We start from the raw sequence: 18,464 nt of genomic DNA, 5'->3' as shown, positions 1-18,464 counted from the left end.
TGTGAAACTTTATCTTGAGTTATGGCCAAAAACGTGTTTTGTGAGGTCACAGTGACCTTTGACCTGTGACCACCAATTTCTACTCAGTTCATTCTTGAGTCCAGGTGGGCGTTTGTGCCAGATGTAATTAAATTCTCTCCAGGCATTCCTGAAATATCGCGTTCATGAGCGTAGGACGGACATGAAGTCACAGTGACCTTTGATCTTTGGCCACCAAATTCTAATTCTAGACGTTTGTGCCAAATTTGAAGAAATTCCTATATCTCTCTCTCTGTAATGACATCACTGGTATTTGCTTTGAGTGTACAGGTTGTAGTACCTCAGGAAGCCGAGCGGGGGCGCTTCAGCTCCACAGAAGTGAGAACGAGCATGCGCGAGACCTTCACTCAGCACCAGCTGAGGTCAGCCGGAGGAGCAACGAGACACCGGGAGCAGAGTGTGTGGAGCAGCCCGCCAAATGTACCGGTAATAACTCTTATACATACTGTTTTTACATTCAGTGAGAGGACAACAGAAAAATAACGCGTTTATTGGTCCGACTCGGGCTGGTTTAACATATTTAAACGACGCTGCCAGCCGTTATTAGCTCCGCTAGCTTGCCGTTAGCTGCTCATCCAGGCCAACAACAGTTTAGTTCAGTGATCTATCTTCTTACCATGTGCTAATATGATTAACATGATGTGTCAGAGATAATGAGCTGCTTTTACTCATGTAAGGATTTTTAAAATATACATATATATAATATATATATAACTGCTGAAACCTTTCAAATGATCAGCTATTTTCATGAATGATGCTGTCATTGTACCATTGAATGAAACTTAGCTATAACTCAACTTATTTGTTATTTAAGTGTTTGTTTTAGAGCAGTTATTGAAATTATCAGTAGTAAGAGAAGAAACATTTATTTATATGGTATACAAACACAGAGGCAATTTAAAGGGCTTTGCATATGGTAAAGACATGCACTAAGACATTTAAAAACACAATGAAGAGGCCAATAAAATACACTGAAAGAGAATAGAAGTGTTAGAATACAATAAAATTCAAATACATCAAAAACAATAGACAAGAAATACAGTTTAAGTGCAAATTGTCCCAAATTTTAGTTATGTTCAGCAGAGGAGTAGCAAAACTTGAATGTCTGGTGCTGCTTGCATATTTAATTATGCAAAGTCTGAAGGATCTTTAAATTCAAAATATATTAGCAAAAACGTTTTTTTTTGTCTTGATTTGCTCTTCTTTAATCAATAGTAGATAAATGCAGACATTTAGGAATTGCCTACATCCCCACATCTTATGTCAGTTTTATTTTGTTTGTTTATCCGTATTGTACTCATATTTTTAGGACACTAATGTGTCTGCATGTCTGAAAATTCCTACGCAAACTATCCTTTTTAGATGTCATGTATTATTGATGATTCAAACTGTAAATCAATCAGCGGTTGAAGAGGCACATTATTATTTCTCTGTACTGTTACACCCACTTATAATCCACTAAAATTAACCGCAGCATCTTGTGACAAAGACAGAATCAACATTGAGTCAGGCTAAGACTCAGTTACAAATGAGATAATAATCCATGTGATGAGCAACAGGAGTCTCTCGTGCAAACTTAATTGGATGCTGCATGCTGTCCTGTCAGGGGGATATACAGGCGCTTAGAAGGTGTGCTCCTTCAGTGTGAGACTGTTGTGAGCTTGTTGGTAGAAAGACGAAACATCTTATTTACTTATGCACTCAGACAGGCACTTTGTTCAGGCATGTATGCAATGTTAAGTGAACTTTGAAATGTGCTCATACCTTTAGTGGGTGTGCTGAAATATATGTATGGCTGAGCAGCCCTATTATACTGAGATGAGGCATGCTGTATGTCAAGGAGGCCAGTTTTTATCAGAATTTTTCATTGAAGGCTGTGAACCAGCACAGTAGAAACACAGCCTTATATGTTTAGTTTATTTCTTTTAATTCATTTAAGCATATAAGTGATTTATAACACTATTTAGGATTGTGTCTGAGGGTGCTACAGATGTACTTTATTGGTTTTCCACACACGATAAACAGCAGCCTGGTACATTTGTTGTTTATTAATAGTCTGTTGTTGTGTTAGAATATCTGTTAGACTGACATCTGTTTGTGTTTGTGAAAAACAAATCTGTTATGGTCAAATAGGTTAAAGTTGCGTAATTAAAACAGTGTTAGAATTCACACATTGAAATTTAATTTCTGGCAGGTTAATTGGATTTAATTTCAGCAGCATGCACTGCAAATTGCACACTGCAACCATGGTTTTAATGCCTCTAATGTACTGTTAGCTGTAACAAAGTGTTTATTATCTACAGTAGATTTGTGACAAATTATGTAAAGGTTTTGATGTAAGTCAAAACTTCAGCTTTTAACAGAAGGCTGAATATATTTGCTGGAGGGGCGGATTTCACCAACAGGCTGCTATTTGCCTACCACTGCTGTATGTCATAGGCTTTATGTAATAACGTTATTATACCTCCTCCTGATCCACCAAGGTTAAACCCTTGTATGTCGCTCACTCCTGTCATCCTCTCCAGCTCCAGCAGGATGGTGATGAATGGATAAGAGAGTAGCCAAGTCATGGATAGACCGCCACAATGACACATGAGACCCTCACAAGTTCCCAGCTGTCTGTCAAGGCTGCTGCGCTGCGCATGGTCGACCTACCTCTCTCCGTCTACGGCTCTCTGGCTCAGGTGAGGGTTTGAAAGTCAGTTTTTTAACAGCCCTGTTTTTGTGAATTCTTACCGGTCTCTGTATCTGGGAGAGAGAGGCAGATCTGTTGAGGGTACGATTACACTTACAGGTTCTGGCCTCTTTCTTAACTGTATTGCAAACAGCTGTTTTGTTGCATGTTTGTATTTGATTTGTTAAGTCGTAATGTTGGCCTAAAATCATTTTTGGCCAAAGTACTGGATGTTGTCACAGAATATTTCCACACAAAGAAACTTAAAGAAAATGCCCAGTAACGCAGACATTATGACTAAATTGGAGGCTTTCATTTGTTATTTGTGTCCCCTTGCTGTAATTAAAACACAAATTAAAGCTCCATTGAAAAATTATGATCCAAAATACCAGACGATATGAAGGCTCATGTCATAATATTGATTTATCACTCAGCACTTGTCCACATTGTCTTTTCATTAAACATGAATGAATGGATCAGAGCTGCAATGATTAATAGATTTTATGATCAACAGAAAAGTAATCAGCAACTGTTCTTATAATCGATTAGTTGTTTCAGTAATTTTTCAAGCAAATTTGCCCAACATTTTATGATTCCAGCTTCTCAAATATGTTGATTTGCTGGGCTTTTTTTAGTCATGTATGATGGGAATTGAACATCTTAAGGTTTTTGACTGTTAGTCTGACAAAATAAGCAAAGACATCACCATGCCACTTTTTTTTACTTTTTTCTAACATTTCATCGACTAAACAAGCAATCGAATCAGCAGTTTAACTGATAATGAAAATAATCGTGGCAGCCCAATAAACACAATTCACATGACCTAACAAATAGCTAAATTATTAGACAGATGTATCTGTAGTTTTTATTGGTCTGTGGTGGGTAAATGTGGGAAGTAAAGTGCCTTCCAAGCATATAAACCATGACCCCCTCACCCCTTTGGCTTCTGTGTTCATTTTTATTCTCATGGTAGTACATGAAATATAAACTATCACACTCATTAAAGCATTCCTCTACAATGCTACTATTAATCACAAACTCCACTGGCTACCTTTGACAAGCAATGCCATATTAGTGTTTTTTGTTTTCTTTTTTTTTGCACTTTAATCACAGCATGATCAGAAATGCATCTGTATGAAGCAGAGTGAGTTGTGTGAAAGGTCTAGTCTGAATTTGGCAGCACTCATTCAGTGTCCCCTCTAAACCGGATAGGAGAGTATCCGTATCTGTTAAAAAGTCATGTGATAGCTGATGACAAGATTTTTTGGAAGCATACGTGATACAGACCGAGAGCCAAAGCACAGTGTCTGGCCTTACTTGAACATGGTTACTGGGCTTTAAGGTGTAAATAGTTTTAATTTGTGACAGCCACAAGAATATCTTACTCATGAAGAAATACATCCAAAAGTGTTGGATTTGTCGTTTTCAGAAAGGCCAAATTTCAAAATGTATATTTGATTAAAGTAGAAAACAGCTCAGACCATTCATTGCAAATGGCTCATAAAATTTCCCAGTTTTTACTACAAATACACAGATCTTACACAGTTTACGCTTAGCAAATAAACACATAAAGCACAAATCAAACATTACTTAGTTTAGATAATATATAGATAAAAAGCTCGTTGATTACTTTAACACATTTAACACACATAATATTTATTCTATCCGCACCAGTGGTGCATGAGGAGAGTTTGTGTGTGGTTCAAGTCACGTAGCAAATCTGATATCGCTGGGATCTGGTACGAGCATGTCTGATATTTGGCAGTAGCTGCAAAAGAAACAGCTGCCTGTTCTGCCATTTTAAAAATAAATGAAGAAAAAAGAAAAAAAAAAGTCAATATTATGGCTGTTGTCATAGCTCCAAACTCAGTGCTTATGTAATCTTCAGTTGTTGGGAATGTGCTGTATCTGTGTCAGTGAGGATAATCTCCCTCTTCATTCAGAGTTTCTATCTATAGACAGAGAGGGGCCATGCACGCCATCTGAATTTGATTCTTTAAAATCTAGTTGACAGGCCGGTGGCTGATTCTCAGTGCGGCCTGTTACATCAGTGGTATCTGATATAATCCGAGTTATGCATCCTCAGTTGAACTCTCAGGCAGGGAATTCATTCAGTTGGTGCACCCAGTTTCATTTATAGTTTGGTCAGAATATCATTACTGTTTAATTGAGGTGTTATGGGTATGCTGTTGTCAGGTGCAGAAATTCAAGAATAGTTTTAACCACGGACATTGAATATCTTATCATTGATTGCTGATATTCATTGCATTTCTGCTGTTAGAGCAAGTGACTTCCTACTACACAAAACTACCCCACCCCCGCATCTTTTGTGCGGATTAAATTACTCTTCTTGGCTTTTTACTCGAGAACCTTTTACCTTTTATTGCACTTACAGTAACATAAGAAGTGTAGTTGTCGTCAATTCGAGTACTTCACCGATTGACTGTCTCTCCTCTGCTCCGTTGTGTGCACAGCACACACACGGAGGGCTCAGCCCCGCTCTCACTTAACCACAGAGAGCAGAGGAGAGTAGCGTGACCATAAATGACAGCAAAACGCAGTAGAGACTCACACACTGAGCTGAAATGAAACAAGTGCACATAAATTAGGTAAATAACATAAACAAACATAGTCTCTACTGCATTTGTTGAAGCGAGATGGGTGCAGTACTTTTGTAGTCCTCAACTGCCCTGAACCAGTACATCCTGCTAACCCCACACCTGCAGATGACATACTCAACATCAACACCAGCCCCCCCACTGAAACAGAAGTCAAGAGTTTCATTAAAGCAACAAAGAAAGCTGCAGGCGTTGTCTCCATTCACACAGAGGTGCTGAAGGCCGACCTCAAGACCTCAGTTAAGGTTCTCACAGACCTGTTCAGAAACATCTGAGACAAAGATGTCGTTCCTGAGGACTGGGCCAAGGGTCTGATTGTCAGAATTCCAAAGAAAGGTAATCTATAAAACTGCAACAACTGGTGAGGCATCGCATTGCTATCCATACCATCCAAGGTCTTCTGCAGAGTCTTGCTGGGTAGAATTGACATGGCGATTGACACCCAACTGAGGCAGGAACAGACAGGCTTCAGGAAAGCAAGAAGATGCACTGACCAGATCTTCACTAAGGAACACCATTGAGCAATGTCTGGAGTTGGAACAATCCATTACACGTCAATTTCATTGACTTCTAGAAAGCTTTTGACAGCTTACACCTGGACCGCCTGTGGAAGATTGTGCAATCCTTTTGAGTTCCTCCAAAAATGACTGCATTGATAAGGATGTTTTACCATCAATTTGAGTGTAGTGTCATCATAATTGGCAACGTCAATGAATGGTTCCCCGTAGAATCTGGTGTACGCCAGGGATGGATCATCTCCTCCGTTTTCTTCCTGATTGCCATCGACTGGACCGTGTGAAAAACCACCTCAGACAAGTCCAGGGGCATCCAGTGGACTCTCTTCACCCAGCTAGAAGATCTTGATGATGCTGATGATCTGACTATTCTCTCCACAAATCATACTCACCTGCAAGAGAAGACACATAGGACTGACAGATTTGCCAAACAGATGGGTTTGAACATTCCCAAAACCCAAGTGATGTACATAAAAACAACACAACATGCACAGATCACTGTGTCTGGTAACTCTCTCGATTATGTCGAAGTTTAACATTTTTGGGAAGTCTCCTCAGTAAGGATGATGCATGCAGCAAAGACATCAACATAAGGCTTGAAAAAGTGCATTTGCAAGCATTCAAACCATCTGGAAGTCAAAGCAGCACAGCCTTAAAAACCAAGATCTAGTGTCTAACAGCATTATTAAATCAGTTCTGCTGCACAGCTCAGAATGCTGGCGAGTGGTTGAGAGTGATGAAAAAGCTCAATGCATTCCACAATGGATGTCTCCGGAAGATATGCTGCATGTTTTGGCCAGAAAAGATCTCCAATGAGGACCTGTACAAAAACACACAAACTGTCGCAATGTGTTGCAGGAAATTAAACATCGGCGGCTCCAATGGCTCGGACATGTCCAGTATGGCATTCCTTAAGCAGCCTTTAGATGGACTCCACCTGGAAAGAGGAAACAAGGGAGGCCAAAAACAACCTGGCAGAGATCTGTGACCTTGGAACTGAAAACTGTTAATCTAACTTGGATCGAGGCACATCTTGCTGCACAGGATAGGACCAGATGGAAGCAGATAGGCGCAGCCTTATGTTCCACAGGGAACGAAGAGGATTAAGTTAATAAGTCTACTGTTTTTTGCTGTCATTTATGGTCATGATACTCTCATCTGCTCTCTGTGGTTCACTGCTGATGGAGCTGAGCTGAGTAATTTATTAATGTAACCCACGCAAAAGATGGACAGACTCTAAATGATGCAAAATATTGCCAAAAAGAGTGTGATTTGTGACACAATGAAATAAACAATAGAGTATAATTTGATACAATAGACGTTTTTCTGTTATCATATCGTACATCCAGTCCAGAAGTTGTCAGAAATGTGAAGTGTGAGTTTTGGGATGTTCCCCATGGTTTGGGAAAAGGATACAATAATATCATATGTTAAATGCCAAATATGGAGCTACAGTATTTGCATTTTGTTCCATGTTTTTGGAAAAGAAACCAATCTGCTGCTCAAGATGTATTAAAACTCATAAATTCATAATAAGCCCCGGTAGCTGAATGGTTACCATGCATGCAACATAACTGTAACGTCCCTGGGTCAATTCCAGCCAGGGACCTTTGTTTGTTGCATGTCATACCCATCTCTCTCTCCCCTTGTTTTGTCTGCCTCTTCACTGCCCACTGTCCAATAGAGGCTAAAATGCCCCCAAAAATATTTTAAAAATGAAGAAAGAATCTTAAAAGAAGAAAAAAAAACTCATAAACTCCTCCTCTCTCTACCTTTCCTCCAGGTGAGTGTCAGCACAGGCACAAAGAAACTGGTTGCTGCCACCACCTTTGGTGCTGTCTCGCTCCTCTTCCTCGCACGCCACTTCCAGAGAAGGAAGGGCAGAAAGAGGGCCATCTCGCCGCAGTGGGAGCAGGCTGGCTTTGAGTTCTTCACCTCAGCCTCGGCACAGAACGGTACGACTTCCTGATTCTAGGATTTTCTCCTCAACCAGCAGCTCACTGGCCTTTGATCTCAATTTAGCATGTTAGCCCAGTTGCTTGTTTGTGATGTAATCAGACTGACGTCAGACTGGCTGCTGCGGTTTTACCTTAAACTGTAAGCAGCAGGCTTCAAATAAATGCTTTAACTCATTTAATCTCACTTAGGAAGATTTGCCACTGATTAGAGACCCAAAGAGAAATTAACAGAAATGCAGGATTAAATGGAGTCAAATGACTTAGCAGTTGGCTGTGTTCATTATTTTTAACACAACTGATTTAATATATTGATTTTTTTCCTTCACCCTGGAGAGCTTAATAAAATTTCTACAGGTTTTAACAATGACAGTTTAGCCAGCTCAGTTTGTGTATATGTGAATATCAGTTTATCTCACCCTCATGATCATGGATCATATTTATCTGATGCAATAAACCCTTACTAATGCTAGCTAGAATTACATTTGTGTTTAAAGTATTATGTAACAAAGAATGTGCATGCAGTTAGTTGGTCCAAAATCAATATTCACTAAGATCCAAAATGCTGCGTTACCTGCTGCCTGACTGACAGAGACTCTTAACATGTTAATTATTTTCGCAGTATTGGACTTTTCCCTTTCCCTTTATCTCTGTTGGCCCCTGAACACTCTCTGATTGTCAGCAAATCTCTACAAGCTGCGTATGAATTTGGTTTGTGTTCAGCAGCAGATGAGCCAGAAAGACAATTATTAAAACAAGATGGAAGTGATGCTTTTCTTTGTCTTGATATTACACTGGTCAAATAGTGTAATCCTGGTACATGCACACATTATCAGTGTATTCCGGTCATTCTCTTCAACACTATCTCTAAACTCCTGTCTTTATCTATCCAGATAACACCAGCCAACAAAACATCACTCTCTCCCTCAACTCCAAGAATGGCTACCCCTCTGGTCTGGTCCTCACTGCAGGAACCTACAGAGAACTGGCCGGGTCTCTGCAGAGCTTGGCCTCGGTAAGACAAAGGCACAGTTTCATATTAGTTTGTATGTTAAAGGATATTTGTACCTTTAGTAACAAAACCAAGCAAATGATGCAATAACAACAGAAGGAAAAAGTAGAATAACCACTCAAACGTGTGTTATCACACATACAGATGGTTTTATTATGTCTGAACCAGAAAAGAAAGATTGTATAAAATAGATAGAATACACAAAGTGCACATAAGTCTCCAATAACTAAAATAATTCCAGTGACAGAATGAGACATGCTTAATTGTTCCTTGGTCTGATAAATGAACCATCTGGTCTAATAGCAATGACTAGAATATGCTGTGTAGACGGGATTTACTACATATGACAATGCAATGTGAACCAGAACTTGATGCTGTTTCTGCGGCTTGAAACTCGAACTGTGTTCATCTGCTTTGTCTTTACAGGTGAAAAGTGTGAACTCATCCAGCAGCAGCACTTGTGCAAATGAATCCACCTGCTGGGACAGACTGGGAGACGATGACATCTGCAGTATGGTCAACTTACCCGTCACCACACCTGAAAACCTGTACCTTATGGGTAAAGAGATTTGAACACTACATCACCTCACTGTGTTTGTAGTAAGAAGAATTGACCATATAGTCTGTTGATATATTGGAAGATTTATTTCTTAAAATGATGACACATGCAATATTTGAAAAAGCGAAAGGATTGATGACACAATATGATACGTTATAAAACCATTAAGAGGTAGCGATAAATCATCCGTGTTTGGTGGGTTGCTTTAGGTTTCGAAATGGAGCTTTTGAGTCATTGATCGCTTTAGGAGACTCACTGTGTGTGTGTGTGTGTGTGTGTGTGTGTGTGTGTGTGTGTGTGTGTGTGTGTGTGTGTGTGTGTGTTCTGCCAGGTATGGATTTATTTGAGGAGGCTCTGCGGCGGTGGGAGGAGGCGTTGACATTCAGGAGCAGGCAGGTTGAGGACGAAGTGAACTGTGCCTCTGTTAAAACAGGAGCTGGAGACGCCATCGCAGAGCAGGGCATGGAGGTGAACACAGAGTCACGCTGTACATTTAAAGATATATATATTCCACCTCAGTGAGGTGTATTAATATTAGTTTACACTGCCATATATTACACCTGTTGGACAATATTCAAAATTCAATTAAGTTTGGAAACTGTTGCCGTGCTTGAACAGGGATATGAGTGAAGGAGTTAACCAGACGCTGCTTTTTAAGAAGTTTGGACACTATTTATGTCTTTAAAATGCCTGCCTATAAACTGTAAATAGCTGTAAAAGGGTTTTGTAATGCACTCTTGATAATCATATGTGAAGGAAAACAACATTTTCAACACTGTTGCAATACAGCTAAATAAAATATTTAGACAGTGGCATGAGGAGAAGAAGAGTTGGTTGGTTAATTGGCTCCTGCATTTTTAGTGGCATGAAGTCAAATCCTCCCAAAGATTTCTCTTTTACTTTCTGTATTCTGTGAACCGTTCAACTTTCCCCCTGTTGTTATTTAAAAACCAAACACCAAGAGCTGCCAACAAACACTGCACTGCAGGTGGCATACATAAATAACCGGTATTTTGACAACCCGCCGGTGTCACGTAGTTTGTATTGTATAACAGCTATCTCGTGGTGCTCTCTCACCTCATTAGAAGGGTTATGGATTAGTGAAGCTGAGGCACCCAAACAGACGTCCTGCTCAGTCTTCTGTCAAGGATATCCACTACTCAGTGGTGCCTCTTAAGAAAGCTTATTAAATAAAAGTAGGTGAACAGGGATTCCCGAGACAGAAGGGGGAAAAGGTCTTCCCTCAGCGGGCGCTTCCTTTAAAACAATCAGTTGATTAAATGATGGTTTCTAGAATAAACTAACAACCATTTAATTGAATGACATCAGTAAAACTGTACTTAAACTAAGTGGAATCAGAATAAAGTAAAACATAAAGTCCTGCCATATTTCTGTTGGTCATTTTTTGATTTTATTTGTGTGTGTTCAGGACGTCATCAGCGCAGAGTTCATCCACAGGCTGAAGTCTCTGCTGCAGAGAGCTTACCACCTCCAAGAGGAGTTTGAGGGAGTACTCTGCATGTCAGAGCCTTCATCGCACAACAGTCAGGGTGAGTCACAACTAACACAAAGTCATCGCTACACCTGTACAATATAATGCAAAGCAATACAGTAGCTTTGTGAAGCTTATAATGTAATTCTTGTGAAGACTGCACCAGAGAGATGCTGATTCAGTTCTCTTTAAGATTACGTTGTAGTTTGACAGTACAATATAATACTGTGAAATATAAAATTTATAGTTTTTTGATGATTCTGTTTCTCTGATAATATTGCAGACATCTTGGTCAGAGAGGAGCTGGACGACATCTGTCTGAGAGACAGTGTCAGCATCGCCTCCACTGACTCTTTTGTTTCTGCTGCTGAGGTGAGAGACGCGCTCATCTTCACTCTGCAAAAACACACAGATAAATGTTCCATACGTTCCTGCAACATCCAGTCCTGACAGATCCAAAGAGATTTCTCAGCAGTACAATAACATATAACTCAGAACAAAAGCAATCACATTCAGACATGTCGGACCAAATAACGTTTCGCTTTCAACACGGCACAAGTGTGAATTTAATGCTGTCAGATTAATGTAAAGGCTGCAGCTGCACAAGAAAAAAACATGCAGAGAGAGAAATGTGCATCATCTTCTGACATTGTAACACATTTATTACCTCATGAACATCTCTTTTGCACAAAATTGGTTTAACAATCTAAGAAACACTGAAAGAGACAATTTTAAGGCATTGAGGAGATCCATCTTATCATATCAGATCAGTTTATATAAACTATTTTCCCCTTTGTGATGCAACTGGAGCAGAAGAAGTTAAAAACCCCTCTTACATCCACAGAAATAATCAGACCAGCACATCATCTCTATACTTTCAGTTTCATTCATGCCAACTTTCCCTGTGTTAATGAAGCTAGCAGGGCTGCAACGCGGCCTTATGTTATTATTTTCATAATTGATTAATCTACAGATTATTGTTTGGTCTATAAAACATCAGAAAACTGTGTCTATCACAATGTCCTAGAGCACAAGGTAACATCTCCAGATGTCTTATTTTGGCCGACATGCAGTCTAAACCCCAAAAATATTATATTAACTGTAATGTAAGACCAAGAAAATACATTCTCACATTTAAGAACCTGGAACCATCAAATGTTTTGCATTTTTGCCTTAAAAATAACTTCAACTTTGAAACGGACAAGATGAACTGTCAGATTAAAGCGATTTTTGTATTTATGCCCCACAGCATGTCGTTACAATTGAAATTGAGGCGTAAAACACATAATAAATGTAATTATGTTGCTCCCCAAAACATCAGTTATAAAGTTGTTAAAATAATCTTGATTATTAGATACAAATAATCTCACAGGAAAAGTTCAGACTAGTATTATAGTACCTATGTGTCGTGTACATTAATGTATTAAATAGAATATGTGGTAAAGCAACAGGTGAACACATGAGTTTCAGTAGAAGAGAAACAAGCAAACATCTCATCCTCAAACTTTCTGAAGCATTAAATCTTCGACTGCTTCACAGCAGGAGTTTGATTCAAATAGCTCTGATCTTCCTGTAGGTTCACCGCCCGGCGTGCACCCGTACGCAGCTTATCTCCTTTAATCATTAAATCACTGTGAGGGAATGAGCTCTGTATCCGCTGTGACTGCTGCACTTGACCCACAAAGAACAAAAATAAACTGCTTGTTAAGAATCACTTATTTATTTACTGACGCTTCAAGCTAAAATCATTGAAATGAAGGCTTTTCTCTCCCAACGTGATGAAAGACGCTGCGTACCTGGATTGAGTGTTAATATATGTGGTACACATAGTTTGATGTAAATAACTGTTAACATATTAAACTTTGAACAGCAGAGCACCTACAGTTAAATAAATTAGTGTTTTAAATTAATAAAACCATAAAATAGGTGCTTAAACTCAAACCAGTTTACCATTTACTGACCAGTGAGCGTCACGCAGAGACATCAGCAGTGAAACTGGGTCAGTCATACTTAGTGAGTCACTATAAATAGACCTTCGACATTCCTCCCTCAGTATACAATACTCAGCCCGCTGTTACAGTTTCACTGGAGCCTCCGCACAATAAAACACAAAGAGGCTTGTGCCTGGTCGGGACTGGTTCCCTTACACTGTTCACAGATGTACAGGACACAATACAGCGTAAAGGTGCAGCGGTCAGACATGACTCGACTCACTTAGGGGAGACAGAGAACTTCATTAATTGGTTCGATGTTGAGCATCAGTTAAGACTCAATTTCTGTCCAGTTAAATATCAGCAAACAGGTTTTTCTTCCTTAAATCTGAGACATTAAAATAGCAAAAGCCGTGACTTCATCTCACATTTAGTTTTTTAATGGAAAGACACATCAGCTGCACCTCATTTCAAGTGTATGTACACATGAAGCCCTCTCTGACTGATTCAAGAGATCATTATTTTGTCCATAATCATCCTTTTCTACCTGTGCTGTCTTTCTCCGTCTCAGCTGTCGGAGCACAGAGAGCTGAGGAGCGTCTACACTCTGGGTCATCATCCTTTCTACGAGGAGGCGCTGCAGATGGCAGAGGAAGGCAAGATCTCCTGCCGGGTGCTGAGGTAAATACACTCGTCAACATCACACACACACGAAAAACACGTGTTCAAATAAACGATGCTGGCAGGAAATGTTATTTTTCATAGCTTGTGTTTGTCTGCAGACATTTTAACGTGATCTTTGTCTCGGTTTTCTTTTGTCAGAACTGAGATGCTGGAGTGTCTCGGGGACGTCGACTTTCTGGCCAAGTTGCACTGTGTGCGGCAGGCGTGTCAGGTACAGTCAATCCTCAGAAATTGAAATTCAGCATTAAAATATGGGTCCGACTGAGATGACGGGATTTTTTTGAATATCGTTCAACTCATTTATTCTTATTTTTTTAATGGAAAACAAGCAGGAATGAATATGTTCATTGAAATGTACGACCTCGCTGTAGAAAGTCGTGTAAACATCAGGAAGTTAACAGCGGGGCCACTGTGGGAACTATTAAACTCTGCTTTTAATGATTTAATAATTTGAGTACGATTATGTTTTGTCTTCAGCTCATCCTGTGCGAGAGGACGACCAGGATGTTTCTGGCTGACACTGGAAAGAAAACACTGTCCTCCATCATTGTTAAAGCACACAAGGTAAGACTGAAGTTAGTTTAAATAGTAAGATGACACATCTTCAGTGAGTTCTTTCCACCTGACTGTTGTCATTCGGACTCTAGAGCCCAAAGAGATTCGAGGAAGTGTTTGAAGAGATGATTTCCTTCCTGGAGCACACGGAGCACTGGGAAAACACCGAGGTGGAGCTGGCCACACGTGGGGTGAGTTACTGTACTGTCTGACTTTCTCCTCTGACCTCTGCTTTTTAATTTTTAAAAAAATATAATTAAGTTTTATACTCCCCTCACCAGGTGAAGCACTTGAACTTCTATGACATAGTGCTGGATTTCATCCTGATGGACTCGTTTGAGGACCTGGAGAATCCACCGATCTCCATCCAGAACGTGATCAACAACCGTTGGCTCAACAGCTCCTTCAAGGAGACCGTGAGTGAAAATGTCAAATAACTCAAACTGGAACAAACAATAGTTCACAGCGATCGTTCCACTTTTTACAAAGACTTTATTGTTTGCTGAGAATTTTTTGGCTTTTGCTCGAGTCTGGTCTGTTTGTATTTCACAGGCGGTGGCGTCAAGCTGTTGGTCAGTGCTGAAGCAGAAGAAACAGCACATAAAGGTAAGAATCTGACAGCTTCAAAACAGACTGACTGCTGGAAGAAATGCTGTAGATACCATTCAGTCTTTCCTCTAATCATCTTTATCTTTATCCCTGATCCTGGTCTTAATATTTGCCGACAGACACATCCAACTAAACTCTGCTCTTTTCTTCTCAGGTGTCTGACGGCTTCATCGCCCATTTCTACGCCGTGTGTGAACAGATCAGCCCTGTCCTGGCCTGGGGTTTCCTCGGGCCTAAGAGCTCCCTGCACGACTTCTGCAGCTTCTTCAAGGTCAGTCTGAACACCAGAAATAATGTGAGAATCACATCATGTCTGCGAGCTTCGCCTCATTCAAAAGGCCCTGTTTTCTTGTCAACAAACTAAAGTTATGTTTATACTAAGTCATACTCACCATAAGAGTGTATATCCTCTTATGAAACATAAACATACAAAACATGATTGATTGCTGAGTATTTCAAATCCTGCGTTGTTTTCACCCATATTTACTAGCTTGCTGTCTTCTTCGCTGCCTTTGTTGGCGTATTGCCGCCTTAGCTACCTGTAGATCATTGGATTAGTGTGAAACTATTGGCAGGACTGCGTATCATGTCACCCATGTGCACGTGTGTGACCGAGGAAAAACAAAACAGGGACCAACTGCTCCAAAAAACTGCTCAGTGGCGCAACTGGAGGTCAGAAACTCCACAGGGAACCTTCTTTAGTACAGCATCTCGTGCGTCACCACAGGGATCCATGGTGACAAATTGAGTTTCATCCAAATGTAATCAGTGTACTGAAGATCAGCCTCTTGTGTCCAGTCACGTACGTCACTGGAGTGTCTGAGTATTTGTCCTTAAAGCAGCTATAATCAGTATTTTTTATAACAACAATGTACCAGATGACTGTCTAGTGTGAGAGCTATCGATCATGATGATGAACCTACAGAGAATTATCACCTCGGCGAGTTTCAGCTCATTGTTTAGCTGTCTGGCTGCAACTTCACTGTTTTGGTTCACTCTTAGCACTCTCATAGTGTCGTTTTTGGCAGCAGGTAGCTGTTTTCAGAGAAAAAGCTCTTAAAATCACTACCTGCTCAGCACCAAACAGCAAACACACACAGTGAGCTGTGGATTAGCTGGTGAACATAGTGGAGCATTTAGCAGCTAAAGATATTTCTCAGGAGTTGGTAAAGAGCAAAAACAAAGCTAAAAGAGAGAAAATATTGGACTTACATTCACCAGATGGACAGAAACACGACTCTAAATGAGTTATAATGTTGCTCCGTAACTGATGGATGTGGAAATAAACAACCGCTTGCCAACAAGTTCAACATTTCATCTTAAAAGGTGACGTCAGTGTTGTGTTGGCAACTTGTTTCCACTGTCCTAAAGTGGTCAAAAAATCAGTGATTGCAGATTTAAAGTGTTTTCTACTTAAGATTTTCTTTCCTTTTCTTCTTCAGGACCAGGTGCTGCACTTCCTGAAGGACATTTTCGATCTGGATAAGGTGCGTTACTCGTCAGTAGAGAGCCTGGCAGAGGACATGCTCCACCTGCTGCACCGTCGCTCCGAGCTGCTGCTGGCGTACCTGGGAGCCGACTCTCTGCGACACCTCAACAGCTGCAATTCCACACAGGTGCAGCTGGTTCCCAGCGCCCTGCTGGAGGCGCCAGTGCAGTGAGAGATCTCCAAACAGACCCAAACACCAAACACAAGAAAATCTCTGCATTTATCCTAAGGTGGGTTCACACCGACTGTCGGACCAAAGAAGACTTTCCGTAGGTGTGATCACATCTTCGATCCGTTTGATGCACCACTTTATTGTATAACATTATTTGGCTGGTGTCTGACACCCACTCATTGCACTACCCATCATGCCATCTGCTCTCAATATTGTGTACGAGGATCCAGATAAACTGTACCAGCCACTACCACTGTACCAGCCTTCACACTTCATCACTATCTACTGTGCGGCCTCCTCTTCATCCTCCTCCTCTTCTCCCCTATCCCCCTTTTTCACTGTGCCATGGCAGTGCATGTTAGATTTAAAATATCATAGCAATAATATTTGTAATTTAAACTTGCTGTGAGACTTGACATTGATTCTCTAGCAGTAGATATAACGCTGTATAAGTGGAAGCGTATTTATGGCCATTAAGAGCGGTTTATAAGAGGAAGAAATAGTATTTTACTCTATTTATTTTATTATACATGAAGCAGGATTTATTTTATAGAGGTTGTAGTTGTGCCTGTATGCATCAATGGATTTACAGCATACATACAGTGAGTAGTATGAATACCAATGTTGTATAATATATATAATAAACTTCATCAGTAAGTATTTCCACATCAGCAATGCAAAACCTTCATACGTGCTTTGTGATGCTGCTTTGTTGCCCCGGGAAACCATGAAACAAAGGGATTTAGTTTGAGAATTGAAGAAATGTTTGTGTGTTGTGTTGACCAGCTGTCGGACAACAGAAATACAGATTTTTAAGTTATTTCAAAGGGAAAGTTTAGAGTTTTTATTGGGTTTTGGAGGGTTTTTTTGGCCGCCGCCCCAGAACACAAACCTTCATGCAATGTGTAAATATAGTCCGGAAGGCCATCGATCCCATCAACTACAGGAAATACAAGATTATAACTCAACTGTTGCATAATCCTGCAGCTGTGGAGCGACAATATGAAGCCTTATTATCGATGCACATGTTTAAGCCTTGTCTTTGTCACTGAATGTCAAGTCTGAAGAAAAAAAAGTCTATTTTTCGTAACCTGCGGCATTTGAAAACACTCGATGTCTGCTCCGCTGATCTGTCACTGCCGTGTACAGAACACACACACAAGAAAGTTTAGAGTTTCAAGTCACTGCAGGACTAAATGTGTGTCGACGGATCAGAAGAGTTCATTCCAAGATGCTGAATATTCACTTTTAACAGGGGATGGTGGTTGAGTTTCCTCTTAAAATGGTTGGGTCACACTTTTTTCTTCCCAAAGTCTAAAAACAATGCTCACATGTCCATATTTACTTCTGAGTTGCTGAAATCATTCAAGAAGAGATACCTTCTTAGCGATTTCGATGTAAATAATCTGGGACAAAATCCTCAATCTGTTCATTAAATTCAAGATCAGCAGGAGCTCACGAGGCTTCAGCAGTCTGTTGCCAAATCAATTAGTTATTTTCTAGCTTTATATTTTCAATTTCAGTAGTTCTTGCACAGCATGAAGTCTTAATGACAGGTGTGTCGGATCAAACAGTCTCAATTTCAGAAATGAATCAAATAATCCTGCTATTTTATCTTCTAGTTCAAAATTCCCTCATGTTTGCTTCTTAAAATTTGCTTCTTAAAGAGGCTTTAAAATCTATACAGATATACAACTTATATCCTCTATTCAGATAAGAACTCCCCCCAAAAAAACCTTTCACAGAGCTGAGACAATGAGTCGAGCCACAGCTATTTTTAGGCATAAATGGCATCAACTCAGAAGTTTTAGCTTCTCAAATGTGAATATTTTCTTATAATAGACAATATATTTTGGTTACAGACTGCTGGTCGTACAAAACAGAACATCATGCTGAGATTCTGTTGCCCAAATATTCAACTGGTAGTTTATTGCTGCTCTCCATACTTTCATTAATCAATCTGTAAATCATCTCTAAGTAGATTTGTGGCTGTGAGTGTTTTAAGACAGTCGGGTGAAAAATGTGAGTCTTATTTTTTGGAATGACTTTCTGTTGACACACGGAGGTCAGTTTCAAATATGTAAGATCACTTTGTTTTCATGTATAAATGAAGCAAATAAATACTGATGAGAAAGTGTTTGACTTGTTTGTTGTGTTTTC

General features: G+C 40.0%; 1 protein-coding gene across 1 annotated transcript; it reads left to right on the top strand.

Annotated features, from left to right (window-relative positions):
- The first annotated feature begins 354 nt into the window (after positions 1-354).
- On the top strand, positions 355-18,441 carry miga1 (mitoguardin 1). Its single transcript, XM_067606465.1, has 16 exons — positions 355-465; positions 2,565-2,723; positions 7,630-7,801; positions 8,695-8,816; positions 9,240-9,372; positions 9,704-9,840; positions 10,802-10,922; positions 11,148-11,236; positions 13,367-13,476; positions 13,618-13,690; positions 13,957-14,043; positions 14,127-14,225; positions 14,316-14,450; positions 14,587-14,640; positions 14,798-14,914; positions 16,086-18,441. Exons 2-16 carry the CDS (start codon positions 2,625-2,627, stop codon positions 16,302-16,304), a joined length of 1,767 nt encoding a protein of 588 aa, XP_067462566.1. The 5' UTR covers positions 355-465; positions 2,565-2,624; the 3' UTR covers positions 16,305-18,441.
- Positions 18,442-18,464: the final 23 nt, after the last annotated feature.

The sequence above is a fragment of the Thunnus thynnus genome, chromosome 12 (genome assembly GCF_963924715.1).
Source record: "Thunnus thynnus chromosome 12, fThuThy2.1, whole genome shotgun sequence".
NCBI classification, from domain to species: domain Eukaryota; kingdom Metazoa; phylum Chordata; class Actinopteri; order Scombriformes; family Scombridae; genus Thunnus; species Thunnus thynnus.
Note: the sequence above shows the minus strand (reverse complement) of the source record. Positions and strands in the feature narration are given on the sequence as shown.